The sequence below is a fragment of the Leptidea sinapis genome, chromosome 3 (genome assembly GCF_905404315.1).
Source record: "Leptidea sinapis chromosome 3, ilLepSina1.1, whole genome shotgun sequence".
Classification (NCBI taxonomy): Eukaryota; Metazoa; Arthropoda; class Insecta; order Lepidoptera; family Pieridae; genus Leptidea; species Leptidea sinapis.
In genome coordinates, this window is record NC_066267.1 from 7,653,384 (window position 1) to 7,674,686 (window position 21,303).

At 36.3% G+C, this 21,303-nt stretch overlaps 1 protein-coding gene across 7 annotated transcripts in view; it reads right to left on the minus strand.

Moving 5' to 3' along the window:
• Positions 1–1,372: 1,372 nt before the first annotated feature.
• The window catches only part of LOC126979367 (inositol hexakisphosphate kinase 2), a 54,178-nt gene continuing 34,247 nt past the window's right edge, over positions 1,373–21,303 (minus strand). For 3 of the 7 annotated variants that reach the window (XM_050828607.1, XM_050828608.1, XM_050828610.1), the window contains 7 exons: positions 13,277–13,450; positions 10,108–10,234; positions 7,292–7,415; positions 6,875–6,951; positions 5,585–5,760; positions 4,037–4,254; positions 1,373–3,347 (listed from right to left, as the gene is read on the minus strand). In XM_050828607.1, the coding sequence (XP_050684564.1) occupies positions 2,768–3,347; positions 4,037–4,254; positions 5,585–5,760; positions 6,875–6,951; positions 7,292–7,415; positions 10,108–10,234; positions 13,277–13,417 (1,443 nt within the window). In that variant the 5' untranslated portion in view covers positions 13,418–13,450 and the 3' untranslated portion in view covers positions 1,373–2,767. Of the gene's footprint in view, positions 3,348–4,036; positions 4,255–5,584; positions 5,761–6,874; positions 7,416–9,191; positions 9,264–10,107; positions 10,238–13,276; positions 13,451–21,303 lie in introns of those variants that run through there. The other 4 variants (XM_050828609.1, XM_050828612.1, XM_050828611.1 and 1 more) reach the window with 4 other exon arrangements.

The window sequence follows — 21,303 nt, forward strand, 5'->3', positions numbered from 1 at the left end:
CATATTATGCTTCAACTGCTATGTCTATACATTTCTGCGTTTACTCCAGTTGCTTACAAGATTATTGGTTAATAGGCAGCAATAAACACTTTTTCAGTTCAACTGCGTATTTTGAATTTAGAACCCGATTTGGACAGTGAAATCAGTAGAGTAGCAGTTGGGTATTTTTTTTTACCCACACGAAAAAGAGGGTTGCTATATATGTTTTACGTTTGTCAGTCTGTCCCTATTTTCTGATGACGATCTGTTCAGTCGGAGGATCTTTACGTTTTTAGTCAATAATCACACTCATATTATAAAGGCGAAATTTAGTATCTTTATTACTCCTTGACGCTCGAATATATAATAAGAGAGACAAGCACTCATATATAATATTTGTGTTTACATAAAATAATTCGGGAAACTGGTTATTAAATGATAAGTTCCCTGAAATAAATTTTGTCTTTGAGACATAGACATCTTTTCCATCGTTCCTTTTTGGCATTTGTAGTGTAAGCGAACATCAATATCTTGGTATGGTATGACATAATCGGGCTAGTTTCCGCAACTCGATGACTGCGCGCTATTTTGCGTGTGTGGGAATATATTTGTTATTCCTGCCACCACAATTCCTCCAGAAACCTTAGCAACCCCCTCCCCTTCCTAAAGACTTGGGAGTGTGTTTGGGGTACTAAGATGTTGAGCCCGGTAAGTTGCTACACCCGGACAATGCAGTAGTACATGTGCAGCAGTTCCCTCTGCCACCATGAAGGCCCTGCACAGGAGGCTGTCAGTTATGCCCATATTAAAAAGATACATAGTAATAACTACATATATACTTAAGTATATAGTATTAAATATATCGTTGTCTTGTACCCATAGTTGCGATTACGATTACTAACAGCGAATTACGATAACGAATTTTATCAAACCTTTTTTGATAGACTGAAAACTATGTCAATACAATTAGGAAGCTGGCCATGACTATCAGTTGTTATATAGTCGATAACACATATGAATATGGTAACGATGGGTGTTGCCATGTTTTTGAATACAATGGGTGACACTATCTTTTTGACGCTGACTGTACCTAACATTCGTAATTATTCCTTAATAATTGACATTAATTAATAAAAAAAATGTTAAAGTAGGCGTTACTTTGTGGAAATCTATAATTATCCAAATATTTTGAGTTTTCTTAATTGTTAATTCCGTCAATATTTCTCTTTAATCAATTCGACACGTGTTTCGCCTCTACACGAGGAATCCTCAGGACATGTTGACCACCAGCAAATTAAATTCCATATTACGGTCGTGAACAGGAAGTAAGATGTGTCATCATAGGCATAAAATAAAATTGTTTAATCAGTAATTTTTTTAATAAAACGACGTATTTCAATATATCTAAAATTTATTTAACAAAATAATGTCATACAGTTATTTAAAATAACAGACAAAGATAAATGATAATTTGATACACCCTAGCATCTTAATTAAACCAGGTACTTCATGAATCATTCCACAAAAATAAACACAACGCAAAAGATGAATGCAGCACAAAGGAATGTTGGCTAACATGTGGTGGATTGCTCAAAGTAGAGGTTACTTACACTGAGCCACATGGTGGAACATTCCAGAGTGGCCCACACAAGTTACAACCATTCACATTGGCAGTGTGAACATAACAATAGCACCTGTTGACCAAAACTAATGAGGAGCAGAACCGAACCTAACTCATCACCGACACCACTGTATTATAATACTGTTAGTTCATCCAACTATTAATATACATAACAGTACAAAGTTCAAACAAAGTCTTGCACTTTATCAATTTTAGAATCATGATGATAATGTCAACATTATAACTATTTTTACATTTAAATGGTCGGTTACATATAAATTCTTCTAAATTACAACAGTTTTATAATTTCATTAGATATGTGGTACCTAAATATAACTTATTATTTTTATTTTAATAAATACTTGACATCATCATCATCAAAATTCCATCAAGATACACTTTACTCACTACAAATAACAAAATAATTAAATTTAATCACAATAATCTTAACTTTTTACATATCAGTATAATTTGTAATAAACACTTGTATTTACAGGAAACCTACATCTGAATTCCAATTGAATCTTACAAGGTTTAAGCAGGTTTGGACATATTTTTTTAGGTTAAATTTTAAGAATGGATTGAATCTAACATCAATTTATCAGAAATCATATCCATAGCAGGTCTTGAAAACTACAGAAGAAATTATTACTGAAATAAGGAGCTACATTATAAATGCAAAGCAATAGAAAGTCAAATATGTGGATGGCCACAAGTCACACAGATAGGTCCTAAAGTACTCTATCAGCATCAGGAAATGTCTCCTCTTCGTAGAACAAACACAGAATCAAACAACGCTTATCCGGCAAATGGATAAATAGAAAAGCATTTCAAACTGGAATAAAGTAATACTCTGTATAAATATAGTAATACTCTGGCCAGACCCCTGCTCGATCCCGTACTATCATCCTGCACTGCCAACATTCACTAAGTGCATTGAGATGAATTTTTACAAAGGTGGCGAATTTTTACAAACTTGACGGCAGCGCTAAATGACATACACAAAAGTTCTTTTTTATAACATCACTTCACTAAATCAGTCACAATCAATTTTGAATGACCTCCGCAGGAACCAGAGTCCATCAATCTTCACTTTCCCAGCCACCGAGATCGTCGCAACGCGCGATCCATTCCAAAATGGGTTAATTCTTTAGATAGTGTCGGTTATTAACTGTACGGAGGAGGGTGTAGTATTTCAGTCAGCAGTCGCTTGAGGGAGTCGACGCCGGTGAGGAAGCCGCAGTCGGGTCCGTGGTGCGGAGTGGCCGTGGCCAGCGGGGACTCGGCCGCGGCGTCGGCGTAGGCCGTGTGCGCGAAGTCAATCATGCGGATGTCGACTCGCTCCTCCAGTTCCGGTATGAACGTGGGCCAGGAGCACTTGGTCCGAGCGCGTTTGCCTTCACTCTCAGTGTCGGTTTCGTTCTCAGCGCGCCACGACTCGCTGCTGGCGGACGAGTATGCCATCCAGCTGTCGGCCGAGTCCGGACTGGGCGGGTGCCTGGCCGGCGGAGGCTCGGTCTCTCCCTCTTCGTACCCGCCCATTGTCTCCTCGCAATGGTGCTGAAAGAGCTCGCACGTCTGCGGTGGCATCTGGTCGTTCAGTTTAGACATGTCAAAGTGGCCGCGCGAGGGAGACGGCGCCATTTCCGCCGAGCTGCTCGAGGCGTCTCCTTCATATTCTGATGCAGAGATCCCGGTTGACACACTCACTTGTGTTACGTCACCTTCGTAAACTATTAGTAGAGAGCTGAAAAATGTTAGACATGTTATAAGGTAGCCATTGTATTAACACTACTAAAATATTGCGAAAAAAGTAAGTCGGGGATCCAGTGCTCTGTGAACGACTAGATGACTTGGCGTTGTGTGGAAACGTCGCTTCTGTGTGTCTTTTAGAACATTTATCACGGAGAGTGTTCCAAAGAGCTGTTTGACCTGATTCCTGCCTCCGAATTTCACCTTCGCCATCACCATCTGGATATTTTTAGTTCCTCTACAGTGCGGTTTCAAGGAACTTCCTTCCACGTACAAACATGAATACTTTCTAAAAAAGCGCGTACACCTTTTTAAAAGGCCGGAAATGCTCATGTAATTCCTCTGGTATTGCAAGAGAATGCGGACGGTGATCACTTAACATCACGTCACACATACGCTCGTTTGTCTTCCTCTCCCTTAAAATAAAGGCAGCTGCTAGTTGAACATAAGAATCTACCACCTCCAGGGTATATCTTCGAGGACCACTGTCATATTGTGGTGTAGGGACAGGAGAGGGAGGTGGGGGAATAGGCAACACTAGGCATTTTGTTCCGATTTTAGTATAGCATTTTAAAACATTACTTTGAATGAAAGGTACATAATATTATGAAGATATATTATGATCGACTATGGTATTTCGGAAGCAAAGAATTAATCTTCACAGAAGCTGCGTGTGACACTCACCAAGAGTAGAAGCGGTAGCTGGTCTGCTTGGCAACTGCCCGCCGCAGCAGGTCCAGGTCTCGCAGCACTCGTTTGACGACCCTCGTCCGCACGCCCTTGTCCCGCGCGTCTCCGGCGGCGAAGAAGTCTCGAAGGGCCTCCCGCAGTCCGCTCTCGGAGAGGCCCCGCCCCCAATATTTGTCACGGCGCACGCACGCACCCGTTTCGGGGACGTACACCTAAAATATAGCATGAATTAATAAAATCATACATACAGAATTATTCAAAATGTGTGTCTAATCCCACCAAACGCATTTTCCTGTTTGGCTATAACTGATGACTCACTTTATAGATAATTTCGTACCCTGGTGAATTAAATTTTGATCCTTCAAATGATGATGTGGGCAAACTGGGAGTACCTACGTCTTCACCGCTTTGGTCTGTTACTAAACCACAAAATGATCTATCTTAATAATTATTTTTTTTAATCGGAGAACAAATACGGGTAAAAATCGGAGGAATCATCGCTCAATGAATTTCATTCCATAGTTGGTTGTGTATGGCAGAAAGTACTATGAAAACTGTACTGTAGAAGACGCCACACACCCAGTGGGTGAGGATGATATTTAAGTTTATGGCGGGTGGTAAGACGGTGAAATTCAACGGCAGCAATCAGGTCAAACAGCTCTTCGGAAGGAACACTCCCCAGTTTACAGCGGTCCCGGATTTTTTGTTGAGGAGAGTATTATGGATTAATGTCACCAGATTTCAGACAGAGGAATTACAAGTGTTGCCGGTCTTTAAGTTGCACGTTGTCTTCAAGGATGTCTCTCATCAAATTAGAAACACCGAGAAATTTCGTTGTACAGTCAGCCTCACAGCACTTAAGTACTAACCGTTCGCCTTTCGCCAAGCAATGAACGAATTAGTAAGTAAATATTAAATTAACTGTTATTAAGGAAAACATAAAAATCCAAATACTGGACAAACCGTAATCGTCCCCTCACAACAACGCAAGCACTCTGTAAAAATAGTCCACTATCCATCCGCAAATATGTCACAAGCAGGGATGGCTTCGAGAACATCGTTGAGAGCAGAGAGACACCTCGATATAGGTGAGTTGGTGCGAGCCACAGTACTACGCGCTGGGCTTGCAAACAATCTATGCCTGCGTCTAGAACAATAACTGTCCGGTGCAAAATTCTACATAGCTCATCATGCAAACTCTTACCAGTGGGAAGCGCCTTTGCACAGGATGCCGGCTAGATTATGGGTACCATAACAGTGCCTATTTCTGCCGTGAAGCAGTAATGTGTAAACATTGTTGTGTTTCGGTCTGAAGGCCGTAATAGCTAGTGAAATTACAGGGCAAATGAGACTTAACATTTTATGTCTCACAGTGACGAGCGCAATTGTAGTGACGCTGAAATTTTTTGGAGTTTTTCAAGAATCCTGAGCGACACTTCATTGTAATGGGCAGAGGGTATAAATTACCATCAGCTAAACATCCTCCTCGTCTCCTCCCTTATTTTCCCTCTGCACGTGACTGTGAGCTGCCGGTATACAGACCTGCATGCCACAGAGCCGCACGCCGAGAGTAGCCGACGTGCTGGCGGCACACTTGGCGATCTGTTTGCTGCGCTTCTCGGCGGACGCGTCGTCGCCATGTTGCCTCGTGCCCATCTTGAGGTCGAGCACGCACGGCCGCCGGTACGATGACGTTATGTTCTCCATCATCAGGAAATCTATATGTACAGATAGATGGCCTATTTATTGAACATTATTATATGTAAAACTGTCAATATTCCTTAGATCATGTATAATTCTAGATAGACAGTGACAGCTGCTAAAACGTGTAATAAAATTATTGAGGTTGACCTGGCCTGTTTTCATCGGTTGTCTAACAGCAAGAGACTCTATCTAGACGTATAAATTATATAATAATAATATTAATTTGAACATCTTTGTACAAAAGCCAGTGTATAATATGAATCCTATCAGTACAATAACATATACGGTTATCTAGATCTTATTGTATGCGACGAAGGTTGTAAAGCGATATAGCTTAAAGCTTAATATTGTTTCTGTTAAAAAAAAAATTTTCTATGTAATGATATTATATTCTAACATTTTATTGAAGTAGACGTTACTTTGCGGAAATCCATAATTGTACAAATGATTTGAGTTTTGTTTAGTGTTAATTCCGCCAATATTTGTCTTTAAACAATTCGACACGTGTTCGACACGGCTCGTGTCGAATTGTTTAAGGACAAATATTGGCGGAATTAACACTAAACAAAACTCAAATCATTTGTATATTCTAACCTTCAATAAGTAATTGCATAATTCAATATTTAATAAAATACATCTGTTGAAAATAACTGAATACGTCATAAACACTTGAAATGTTAAATTCAAATTCAAATATTTTTATTCAAAATAGGATGCGAAATCACTTATTGAAAGTCAAAAAACTACCACCCATTCCAAAATGACCGCCACAGGCCTGAGAAGAATGGGCGCAACAAACTCAGCGGGTTTTTTTTTATCAAAAATATGGTTTACAATTAAAGTAACATTTACAAAATAACATTGTACGCTCCATTCCCAATCTGTGGTATCATTAAGAAAGTCATTTATGTTATAGTAACCTTTACTACACAAACGTTTTTTAACAATTCTTTTGAATAACGTAATACTTTTGCTTTGAACATTTTCTGGGATCCTGTTGTAAAAGCATATACATCGCCCCACAAAAGATTTGCTAACTCGACTAAGTCGAGTAGTAGGCATTATAAGCTTATGTCTGTTCCTGATTTTTTTTAATGAAAAAAATATAAAAAAACAAAGAATACTTACATTGCTTATTAGAATTGTCTATATGCGCAATGCTCTTTAATACTTCACTAGCATTGCCATTTCTGTGTACTTTAAACCTGTAAAAGAAAAGTGAACGATCAGACAACGAGTAGTCCAGGAGCCGCCGACGTAAGGAGCAAATTAAAAACACAAGTGATATTGCCTTAACTATTATATTGTTACATGATTGCAATCATTACCGCGACTCCACGACGCAAGTCACAGGTGGGCTCGCCGTGTGAATCGTGCATCGCTCACGCGTTACTTAGACTAAGTATTGCCATGGCATGAATAAATGGCGACGTCGGGTCCGATCAGGGTCCGGCGTACGTCATAGTCTGAAATATGATAAAGGACACATGACAAGTGTCGAGGTGTATGAGGCGCAATGCGCACGGGTCGCCCCGGGATACGCACTTGAATACATCGTCGCGCTTGCGTTTCCCGCTCAGCGACTGCTTGCGTCCGTTCTCGTCGCGGAAACATGGCGAGTAGCGCTTTTCCAATTTCGTGCCACCCATGTGAGAAGCCTGCATCACGCCTGAAACAAACAGCCTCGTCATCAGCAACTGGGATCCCGCGCGGCCAATCCAAGCGATATCGTATTACAGTAAGCTCATACCAGATACAATATTGCGTGAAATTTTAACAAACAAATAGGTCTTAAACTACATTTTAATTAAAAGTTTTACTTTTTTTTTTGGATTTTATGGCCTGGTAACGAGACCTTTAAGCTATGTCTTTTTTCGGTTAAAAGTTTCACACATATCATTTTATGTGATAGATATTAATTTTAGACTTCCAACAAAGTAGGGAGTAAAAATATTTACTTACTATTGAGCTAGTTGCCAGCGTAAATGAAATAATAATTAAAACCAGTCTATACGATTTAGTAGAAAAGGGTTTGTATATCTTTGTCTTGTAGTATTTTGAGGGTAGAAGTAATTTATGAAATGTTATTGTCACTGTGTCTGTAGTGATAATTGTATTTCATGTATTTGTAGAGTGTTTGTTGTGAACTGTGTGTGGGTTTTGATTGCTCACAAAAAGATCGCTGGCAATTTGTTTCTGCGACAGATTTTTTATTTATATATATTGTTTATTATGATATTCAAAATAGTAATTCACCACCATCAGCTATATTACATTTCTATTTCGTATAAATACATATATACATTATAGGCACATATTTGAAAATGGCATTCAACTAGGTAACAAAGATTTAAAATTGGCACCAAGCTTCAAGATGTTATTAACTTTGACTGCGGTTAGCAATCATATTTTTAAACAATCAATCGGTTGGTTACAGCACCACTTTGACTTCTTTCCTAGCGTAGAGATATTTTCCCTCTCCACCCAGTATCAAACAACCCTGTAACCTATAATTAATAATGTAATACTCCATAGAGTAGATATTAATCTACACGAGAAAATCACAGTTTTCAGGAGCGTTCAATTTAGGATTGCAGTGGCGATCAGATTATATATTGTATACAATTGGGAAAATAGGCGTATACAAATGAATCTGTATAGAATAACTACACGCGTTTTTAAGCCGTCGGGATGGCAAGTTTAATTCTTCACCGGGACTCCACGGTGTTAGTAAGCTGCCAAACTCGACCCAGATTCATTACGCGTCCAAGCTGGTCACGCCACCAAATTGGTTGCGCAACCAAGTGGACACCAGATGAGTAGTCTAAACAGCTATATATATTTTGTTGGTAGCGGCGACTGGTTGCGCCACCGCGCCGTGGTGCGCCAGTCAAATATAGCCACTAAAGATCGCTAGAGTTTTTGACGCCTTATCTTCTTGTTACTGTAAAATGAAGTCGAATATAAAAATACATTTTTTTTATGAAAATAAGGGACGAGACGAGCAGGACGGTCAGCTGATGGTAATTGATGCGTCCTGCTCATTACAATGCAGTGCCGCTCAGGATTCTCAAAAAACCCAATAATTCTGAGCGGCACTACAATTGCGCTCGTCACCTTGACACATAAGATGTTAAGCCTCATTTGCCCAGTAATTTCACTAGCTACGGCGCCCTTCAGACCGAAACACAGTAATGCTTACACATTACTGATTCACGGCAGAAATAGGCGCCGTTGTGGTACCCATAATCTAGCCGGCTTCCTGTGCAAAGGAGCCTCCCAAAACTATACATGAGGTTGAAACACCACCGCAAAACGAAAACTAAACGACAGCCATTAGGGCGCCAAGTCGTAGTGGTGGAACGAGCGTGTGTGTGTGTGTGTGTGCGTGTGTGTATGTGTGTAGGCTTAAGTAAAGGTTTACAAACCCAAAATGTAAAATTACCGCTAGGGCGCTAATAGGGGGCGGTTGGTGATGAGCCGCCGGCGTCGCTCCGCCCGCCGCAGTGCCGCGACCCTTGCGACAACAACGAAACTAATATTGTGTTCCTCACCCTGGCCCAGTCGCGCACTCTCACGAGCAAACCCGCTCCACGCTCGCCGGACATAGCCTAAGCCCACCAGAAAGTATAAAGGCGAACCTTACATATACCTCAATAACAATAACGTCCTTATTTTCCCCAGTAAAGTAATTACAATACTTATTATCATTGAATTAACAATTCGCGTGCACGCAAACGCGTGAGCTACGCAGTAGGTACCCAGCAATATGTGCGTGGAACTTTCTAAGTCTACAGTTTATGGTCTAAATCCAAGAGACCGTCGTTACATCCGGTAATAATCGTGTAGCGGTCGGCGGGTTTGCAAATTCTCTCAGGCATCACACTCGCACGTCCGTATTCAAATAATGATGTTTATGATCAACAGAGCAGCAAGGAAAGTTATATAGTAATACAAAATTAATAAATTCCCCTCCAATTTACTCATCGATAAGCATTTGAGTGCGTCGATATTTAAGTACGATTAGATTATCGTAATCGCTTCAATATCACGCCACTCAATTATCTGTGACGTAATAGTCTACAAAAAATTCACCCGCACAATGTGAACATAGAAAACATTGCATTTAGAATCGGTGGCCATTGTAAAGTTAATATATTTTACACTGTAACATGATCACGTCCTCGCAACTCGAGTATTAACATCAAACAGTATATACATTAAGGGCGAAATAAATATTATATTAATTTAATTTATTAAAAAAAGAAAAGATAATAATGTAAATGAATGATTAGGACGCAGTCAGCGAAAACGTAAAATCAAAATGCTGAACTCAATAAAATTACATAGTATGAACTCACCTTTGTATCTAGGGACGAAGTTCTGAATGTCTTCAGGAATGTTTTGATAGAAATGCAGTTCCCGGATGTTGAGAGGCTTGATTACTGTACTGTCGTTTAACACTAACAATCTTGTGTGACCGCCCACCTGCAATATTGGCAGACACATCATAACATAAAAACTTGAACTGTCTAATGAGTTGCTGTAATAAATAAATAATGTTTCGTCATCCATTCAAAATGATAATAAACGTATGGAATAAAATATTGATCCCGACTATTCTGATATGTTTGTTTATGTAAAAAAAGATAAACAATACATAAACAGCGTGGTTCGGTTCCATAGTTTTTTTTACAATTAAGATAGCGTTTAAGTTTAACCATACAAGTAAAGTTACTTAAACGAACCTTGAAGTAAAGAAGTGTAAACATTTGAACAGTAAATTACCTAATTACCAAAAAATCATGACTTCAAAACAAAACTATTCTAAAATATTATAATATTCACTAAAAAGTAAAAAAAATAATTGCTTATTCTTAAAAAACTTAATAATAAACGTAGTTTTACAGCTGTTCTCCTAAGTAAAATAAAATGAAAAATATTAGACTATATATAAGTAATTATGAAATTATAATGTTGTTTCAATTATTGTTATGTTTGGAATGATTCTTATTTTATTTGAGATAAAAAAAGTATCATCAAAAACGGTTCACCCAGTCGAAAGTTCTGATAAATCAATCTATTTAAAATAAACTATACGACAATTACTTAAATGGGCAGTGAGAATGTGGCCTGTAGAGCAGAACTTGTAAACAAAATCTAAATAACATTTCATATCACTCAGATAATATCTTGTTGTGACTGTGTTGTATACAAAGGCGCGTTTATTATATACATTACTGGCAAACACATTTCATAAACAAATGGATTTAAATATAATTTCGTTAATAGCCCCTTATCATCATAATCACCTCACCTTAGCCGATAAAAATAGGTGATTAATGTTTCATTGTGCTACAATTTAACATCTGCTGATAACCTACAAAATGTACAAATAAAAATAAAAAACCTTATAAAATTACAAAATAATAAATAAAAAAAAAACAGATACAGTACATATTTATGCATTCCTCTACAGAAAATGTCAAACATAATTTTAAAGTTAATATAAATTGTTACAACACTATGGAGTCCAAAGATGTTGATAGCCGTGACCGAATGTTAAACAACCATATACTTAATGCAAGATAAAAAGCGCCCATTACATTTGAAACAATAATATATATACCTGCCGCAAACCCTTGCTTTGTCGTAAGAGAACGTGTTTGTTGGAGAGTTAATAATAATGTTACAAATCAGTTGCGAAGTACGACTTAGTGGTTTACTAATGATTATAATTAAAATATTATAAATTATATTAGACCTCACCCTTTTGTTTATGACTGAAAATTATCAATTAAATAAAAGACAGTCTTACATGCACCATTTATAAAATATTTGTTACCGTGTCACTATATTACGCCACATAAAACTGAGAGGCGAATTACAAAAACATTAAGGCGAAGAGTAAGCAGAAAACACATAAACACGATGTTTTTAGACAAGTTTTGTGGTGAAAGTATAGCCTTTCGAGCTATGAACACTATTTATTCCTGTTACACATATCCTTTAGTCTTATTTGTAGGTTGCTAATGCTTGCTGTTGGTTATAGTTAACACTGCCGAGCCTTTTTGAACTACCACTTTTCTTTGAAGTTAAACAAGTTTTTTGGCATGGCGTGTCGTATTTTATTGGTACTTCTCTCAGAAAAATTATTCTTATAGCTTGTACTTTTTTGTGTAGGTTCATTTATTCAGATTAGTGGTGAATAATGAGAATTGTAAGCATATAAACTGTTTTCCACGCAAGAATTTTGAAAATATTGGCTTTATTGATGGCGGGCCGGCAGCCGTGAACTCATATCGCTCAAGGTCGCTGGCATTTAGTGTCGCCTTAACACTTCGATTGTTTAGTTCCTCATCGAACAATGAGCTAGGAACAATGTGCACACTATCAACAGCAAATCAGAGCTAAGAAGGAAAAATAAAAGGCCCACATTTACAATGAATAAAATATATTACTTGTTATAAAACATATTATGTATAAAAACAATTTTCAAGCAGCTTAACATCTGGACGTCATAAATAGCTTAGGCAGATAAATGGCTTGGATTTACTCATAATCCAATAATGAGATGCTTTGTTTAGATATATTTACATTAAGAGACGGTAAGTTGCACTTTGTAATCAATGCTGATTATTCAAATAAGTAATTGAATAACACATATTTAATATTTGAGCCTAAAGAATGATCTTCGTATATAAAACTAAACTGGACCTAAAGAGAACCTTGGATAGCTCTCCAGACACCAATTGCTTTATAATAAGTAAACGAAAACAGTTTTTGTTATAAAAATATGTGTAAAAATGTTACTTGTTGCAGTAAATATTAAATAATTAAATCGTTTCAATATACTTAACAAAATTGATTAACCAAGAAACAGTCTGAAATGCTTGTGTAAAATCTTTCCTTTTCTTTATATTTCTTAATAACCTCTAGGTCGTCTGTGTTAATATTTAATTCCTCCTGCAAACTCCTACTAATATTATCTTCTTATGCAATACAAATTCAAATTCAAATATTTTTATTCAAAATAGGATTTATAATCACTCATTGAACGTCAAAATCTACCACCCATTCAAAAGAGACTGCCTGAGAAGAATGGGCGCAAGAAACTCAGCGGGCTTTTTATTTTATATATAAAATATGGATTACAATGTAATATCGTACAATAAACATTTATAATTAAAGAGCCTGAGGGTGTTCGCTTTAATCCCAGTCCGTGGTGTCACTAAGAAAATCGTTTATGCTATAATAACCTTTCCCGCACAAACGTTTTTTAACAATTCTTTTAAATTTCGTAACACATTTGTTTTGTACATTTTCTGGGATCAGCTCAGAATTTGTCGGTTTTTCATCCTGAGCGGCACTGCATTGTAATGGGCAGGGCGTATCAATAACCATCAGCGTCCTGCTCGTCTCGTCCCTTACTGTCATAAAAAAGAACAATGTTACATTTGCTTGCATTTAAAAAACGGAACTCATATATATTACAACTTACATCTATAGTGATACTAGATGGATGCTCACCTGATTGTGAAGCGGGAGAACGTCAACTTCGTGGCCGTCATCTGGCGACAGAGTCTGCGCAGAGGAGGGCGGCTGCGTGCGTTTCCGCTCCGCGCCACGCCGCTCCGGCTCGCCCATGACCCAGCCGAGAGAGTACACCATTACTTCTGTCGAGCCACCGCCACCACTGTCCACCTATAACAATCAATCAAAATATTCTAGAACAATAAACTCAAGGGATGACACTTCTCTTATGCGGTGTGCACCAACTATTAATTAGTTCTCGTCCGATCACCGAAGTATTAATGATTGGAACAAAAACAGAACGGTAATACATTCAGCATTGTATCAAATTAACCTCGCGTTTGTTTGACGTCACGCTCCATGAAATAATAACATTTGGGAATAATAAACAACCCTCACTTAGTAGGTGTTTCGAACAAAGGAAGTATTTACCCTACGTATTTATTTCGCCTACAAAGCATTTTATTAATACAATAATTTATATATAATAACTAGCTGACCCGACAGACGTTGTTCTGTATATAATAAATAATATAATGTTTTTATATGAATTTGTCAATAATATATCATAACATCAAAAATACTTCGTAAAATATGCACCCTACTGTCGTAATGAAATTGTTTCACAGCAGAACTGTCAAACCGTGCGTCAATAAATTCTCTCATAGAAATTATGTATGGACACATCAAAGGAAAAACAAATTTGTTGTTTTTATTAAATTTAGCAGCATTTTCCTATTTATTCCTATTCCTTTTAAACCTTCCCTGGACTTCCACAAATAATTCAAGACCAAAATAAGGCAAATCGGTCCAGCCGTTCTAGAGTTTTAGCGAGAACAACGAACGGCAATTCATTTTTATATATATAGATAGATTATTTGTATTAATGTTCCAATCGCAAAAGCAAATCTTCCGGACAAAAGCCTTATCAAGAGAGGCCCACATAATTCAGAATACCCAAGATGCTTTGGAGAATAACAAAACAAAGACGCCTCTATCATGAAAATCAGACCTTTGTTTCGCCAGGGGAACAAATGAACAACAAACAAATCTTGACGTTGCTGACTAATATCACTAATATTCCATCGAGGATGCACGTGATACACGTTTCTCAGTAACCCCGAGGGACACCTATAACGTCCTCTAAATTTGTCATCGAAGTTCCCCATGCCCATTTAACTATAGAAGATTATTTTGCTACTAAAAACCATTTATATACGACACGTAGTATTACTAATCGATTTATTTATGATTTCTGCGAGTGAAATGTTTATGACTAATACAATCTATGAATGCGAATTATGTATGTGAAGTCTAACTAAAACGAATACATACGCGATTGCCAGCGTTCAGCTTTTGTTTATTGTTTTTAATTAGACAAAAAAACGGATTTGGATGATACGAAACTTGAGTATAATCTAGACATAGTATAGCTTATGTAAAAATTTGATTGATTGTCCGACGTAATATACAACGATAAGAGACTTTGTTGCCTTTGTTCTATAAGTATTTGATAACAATATTAATGTAATGGTAATTACGAACAATGAGTTTGTTCATGATTGACATTTAAGTACGAACGGTTAACAACTTGCAATTGAATTCCGCTTTGGGTCGGTTAATGCAACTCCAGTAGCCCGATCTAAGCACATGTCGCAAAGTCTGAGGCAGATAAAAAAATAGGTCTAAACTCTAAGCGGGACCTTTCCGTATCTTCTATCGGAATAAATGTCTTCATTCATTACTTATTACTATGCTTGTGAAAGCAGAATAATGCTTATTTGTCCAAATGCCATATTCTATAAGATATTGGTATCAGGGAGGAAAGTCTGCAGAGAGTAGAGTAAGTACAGAACCATTCTGTATACATATCGATAACCAGCCTACAGCCCATCTACCTGCCAACAATTTGTAATGGAGTGTCTCCAGAACAATTAGTCAGCCGTTTCGGAAATTTTCCGGAACAAACGAACAGACAGACAGAATAAAATGTTAAATCTATTAGTACCTAGCAATCATTGAAAATAATATGGTTTAGTAACGAACTGCTATTTTGATATAACACACAAGTACTTACAATTACGTACAATTCAATTTATAATATGTACCTACATTCTATGTGTACTGCGCGGTTTCAGCCGTGTATAATATACTTGTCGTAAAATACCTATTGTCTCGTATGTACAAGAAATCAGCGTAGGGACGTTTTTTAAGACGGACAAGACTAAGGATCAATATGTACATTATTGTATCATTAACCGATACGCCAGCGGACACAGCTTTAACAGTTCAAGAGTGCTGTTTGGTCCCACTTTAGTAAACTATACAAAAATCAAAATATTAAGGCTAGCCGAGCTAAATGTCACCAAATGGTAGATAGCTTATACTGTACTATAATACTATTTCTCATTAATCTGAATATAATTTACAAAATCAATTCAGCAAATCCGACTAGCGGATCCAGAGATTAGCGCGTTCAATCAAACTAAAACTGGTCAGCTTTATAATATCACAGTATCACAATAACAGTGTGTGTATTCGAGTTGTCAAGACGGTGACGCACGTGCGGCTACTGATATCTATCAGGCACTTGTTTGCTCGCACGAAGAGGTTCAGGCTGGTTTGAATTGAAGATGGCTAAAATCTAGTTTAAGTTCACAACGCCAACCTACCTTGCGGGTTGGTTACCGGCCAGATTGTTCTGCTATTCGGTTAGTGACCGTGCATTCAATGAACAATCGGTTTGTTCTCGCTGCAATGAATGTACTAAATATAGCCTTTATTTGTTATACTACAATAATTAAGTGCTACCGAGTTTTTATCCTATATTGGGCGTTTACTTGTTAAATTTATATCTACAATAACATTATGGTTGTATTCTCAGTGTACTTACTTGCTACTAGTGTCATCTGTGCCGTTATTGTAATGTAGTTGACTTTTAAATAAATAAAACTAAAACTAGTCTATTAGTTGACAACCTCACAACGTGTTTCATTATATTACTTACTTGACCATAATTTTTTTATCTATGTTCTTGGACCAAGGTTGCTTTCTCTTTCTAGTTATCCCCAGACCCCAAAATTATTTTTGATTCGTCATTGTTATCATATTATATTCATTCAATATCAGATCGTCAGCGAATGAGCTTTTCCATAATATATATATTTTGTTCCAAACGCTTACGAGCCCATTTTCCTAAAAATATGTTCCAAAAGTGGCAAAATAATTTAGGTGAGAGAGGGGTCTGCCAAACTGAATATACTCGGGTATAAATAATGAAGACATGTCTTTATTGTGAATAGTGGATTTAAGCAATTCTTTTGTAAATTATAACGCAATATTAAACTATGAACTCTAATAATGTCAATAAACAGCTGGCAAAACAAATTGCTTTATTAATATCGAAACGAAAATAGATTTCTATTCTGAAGTGCGTCTATGAAGATTTGTTTACTCCAATTATTATCGGCAATATTATTTTTGAACTTCCATCCTATCCAGTTATAGATGTTTGACGTATTTTGGTGTGCACCTGTGACGTTGTTACCTGAGAGCAATGGAAGCTTAGATAATTTAATCAACAGGAGACGACATAAACGTTGGGTGTTCCGTCTGAACGAGTATAGATGGCTCGAGAACGTGACTTATACGCCTTGTAGTAAGTAATATACTATTTATTATAAATTATATTTATTTGTGTGTTTAAATTTAACAGGTATTAATGCTTCTAACGACACAGAGAAATCGCACAAACATAAAGATTACAATTATTATTAAAATTAGTAGTTTTAATTACTCTTCATACATATGCCTTCTCATCTGAGTTAAATACTTTAAGAAGCCATGTAGCTATGATTGCGTCACATCTCTTCACCGTCACCAAATTAGAAGCGAGTTGCTCCGCGAAGATTTATTTAGGTGACGCCAAAGCCCCGCCCTGTTACACTCGCCAAACAATATCCCAACAAACCAAAGAGCACCACGAATGACATACATCAAAACAAGAATAACATTCAAATCTTATATCTTTAAACGAGCAATTCTTGTATAGATTATATATATATATAATCTGAATCTCCGAAACGGCTCCAACGATTTTCATAAAATTAAGTATACAGGGGATTTCGGGGGTCATAAATCGATCTAGCTAGGTTTCAATTTAAAAAAAAATGGTTTTATCCATGTTTGAATGAGAAACAGCTACAATAACATTAGAATACAAAGGTAAATTTCCCCACTATATACAAGACTATTATAGCTCAGATGGGACATTGGGTGATCCGGAAAGCAGAAGACCCCGGTTCGAATCCAGATGTCCTATTAGTTTTTTTTTTTGTTCAAGTTTTGTACATTCTTAAAAATCCGAGCAAGGCTCGGTCGTCCGGATATTTATAAATAAGACGAGATAAGATTGTATCACCGATTAAGTTGGCACTGACACATAGATTATACAAGGAAAAGTAATGGATTTATTAAAATTACGTCTTAAAAGCTTATTAAGGCAAATATTAGTCATCCCATGTAAATAGATGGATTATTTGCTACAAAACTAAATGCAGTTGTAAGAATTGCCTTTAATCAGTACCGAAAGAAATCTCAAAACTTACTATCATTTGTTATTCAATGCGACCTTTTTTTTTGTCTATCCAGATCAAAATTTCAGTGGGATAAGTAATCTTAATATATATAAATCTCGTGTCACAATGTTTGTCCTCAATGGACTCCTAAACTAATGAACGGATTTCAATGGGGATTACTTCATGGAGTGCAGTTTAGTCCAACTTAAGAGATAGGATAGTTTTTATTGCGATTTGGGACCCATAATTATTTTTATTTCCAATATTTGTTTTGTTTGGACATATTTTCTGGGAGAGTATTTTTGACGCGCGGTTTGACAGTTCTGCTGTGAAACAATTTCATTATAACAACAAGGAGCATATTATTATGTTACAATGAAAAATTATTGACAAATTCATCAAAAACGGTATTTTATTTATTATGTACAGAACAACGTCTGTCTGGTCAGCTAGTTCTAATATAAAAACAAACTTTAAAAAAACACTATTCATGAGTGTCAAAATTCAATTCATATGAAACTGCTAGAAAACCACACAGTTTATAATAAAGCTCTACAACTTAACTTTAGTATAGTGTTTTGAGATAGCATTTGATAAAGTTACAATATGTGCACCAACAAACCAAATTTAATCTTTAATTTTATACTTTATTTTTATTAACCTCCCTTACTTTTGGGATAAAATATACAAATTCACTTTGTATTTGTATGTTTGCATATTATTTCTCACCCCGATAGCTTCGACTTGTTCCCTAGGAAAGTCTCAAAATTGACATGTTTCAATTATCTATATATATATAAATGAATTGCTGTTCGTTAGTCTCGCTAAAACTCGAGAACTGCTGGACCGATTTGGCTAATTTTGGTCTTGAATTATTTATGTAAGTCCAGGGAAGGTTTAAAAGGTGAATAAATAGGAAAATGCTGCTAAATTAAATAAAAACAACAAATTTGTTTTTCCTTTGATGTGTCCATACATAATTTCTATCAGAGAATTTAGTGACGCACGGTTGGACAGTTCTGCTGTGATACAATTTCATTACGACAGCAGGGTGCATATTTTACGAAGTAATTTTTGATGTTATGATATATTATTGACAAATTCATATAAAAACATTATTTTATCTATTATATACAGGAACAACGTCTGTCGGGTCAGGTAGTTACTAATACAAAATTCAATTATTCTCCTTTTTCTTCATATCAAAATCTTGTTAGTGCAAACATGTGAGCACCTGGACATATTTGATTGTGATTCTGAACTAGAAACTAGGAATTTCACTAGCTAAGCAAATTTAAGGCGTGGTATGGCATTATTTGTTATTCATTTATTTTGAGCCAAAGTAAGCCCCCAGGACCAATGTACCTGCACTTACGGTAATTAATCGGACTATAAAACGAATTCGCTTCATATTAGTAGCTTATGAAAATACATTAGAAGATTATAACTATTTTTGGTTATAATCGTTATGTTTACGAAAAACTTTAATTTTACCTTCGCGTCATTTATCGGGTATTTCACACGTAATTCGCATGACACTTCATTAATTACATCGTCGAAATTTGGCGCTGCTATATTTTGTGGGGTAATGAGCTTGTTGAGCTTGTATCATCATGACCCAATTATACTGCCAATTATATTATATATGCATTAACAGTGCTTTTTAGAGTAAAGCGTCGAAATTTCCACAAAAAGAGGATGTAAATACTACGTTAAATGAGGGGGGGGACTGCCTAAGTAAAAAATAAAATTTAGTTTAGTAAGAAACGTGCAGTGATTTTAGATAAGTTTGAAATAGACAAATGTATGGCGATTGGCGACGAAGTATAATCGGACTAAGTTTCAAAGCGAACAGTTAAAAAAACTTAAAATGTAGTGGATTTCGGTTATCTGCTTAGTTACCTATGTTTAGTTTGTTATGTTTGGACATAACTATGGATAGATAAGATCTTGTCATTAAACGGTGATAGAAATGTATCTGTAACTAGAGATACGTTACTGAACACGGCAGTTAATCCGTCATCTGTCAATCTATCAATGACTACACGTTTCATGCAATCGAGTAAATCGCTTTTTTCTTGAAAACTCAAGAAAGCCTTTCTTGAGTTGAAGCTGATTTCCATGTTATTACATTGCCTGTTAAGAATTGTTTCGTTATAGAATGCAAATTGTAAAACGTCAATCTATTTAGAAACTGACAACAACAAATAACTGGTTACGAGGAACCGTCGAGTAATAAACATTGATAACATCCTATGTATCCTAACCATGAAACAAAAAAAAATATTGTGGCCAGTTACTCTCGTTCCAGAGTCAACATCTCCTCCTAAAGGGGAATTTTGTAGAGGCATGTTGATGATTTTGTGAAACTTTTCTTTATCATAATACATTCATATTTTTCTATCGATAAGTTTCAAATGTTTCCAATGGCTACGATTCTGAACTATTAATTCTTCATTCAGCATTTACACTGTAGGTACATACGATAAAGATTAATAGTGAAATAACAGAACCGCAAAGTGCTTACGATTGCCGCCATAATATACTTTTGGAATTAAGTACATTAAAACGAACAAAACTTAGACTGAGTGGCATTTATACTGCAAATAATAGTGTGGGCAATCTAAAATTATTACATAACGACTGTCGATTATCCTTGCATATTGCAGTGACATACGCCGCGTGTGAGATCAAATAGGTTAAGAGTAGGTTAGTAGGTCGGTCGCTGAAAGCAGCTGCGAATAGAATAGTGTTTGGTGAACATGTGGTAAACTTACGCCACCTAACAACCGTGTGATAACTACACTTAACTATTAACGTGTGTATAAACTGCAACGGCTTGGTTTACTGAGACTGCGTGACTCTTCATTAAAGGTAACTTTTCAATTGCGGCGTTTAGGGGCCGAAATTCTAAAAAAACAAATATTCAAGAACCTTATAAAATAGTCAAGAACCTTAAGGTGTGTAATTGAAAATAATTTCTAAGAAGTACCTATTATTGTAGAACAATATATTTTTAGAAAAACGTTTTATTGCTGAAGAGTATCGATACAAAATAATAGCAATTTTTTTTTTATGGAATTGGAGGACAAACGAGCGTACGGGTAACCTGGTGTTAAGTGATCACCGCCTCCCACATTCTCTTGCAACACCAGAGGAATCACAAGAGCGTTGCCGGCCTTTAAGGAATGTGTACGCGATTTTATATTTAAATACATATACTTTTTATATTTTACTCTTATATTTCACAATAATAGCTAAGTATTCCAACAAGATGTAATTAATAAAGAGAGTTAGAAAAACAAGTTTGAATCCCGAACAAAAATACCTATATGACACATTTATTTCGTAACAATATTTATAGCCCGACGAATAGTTACTAGTTGAACTCTAAATAACTATTTACTACGATTCAACAGCCAAATAATGTTATAAGCTACAATTAAA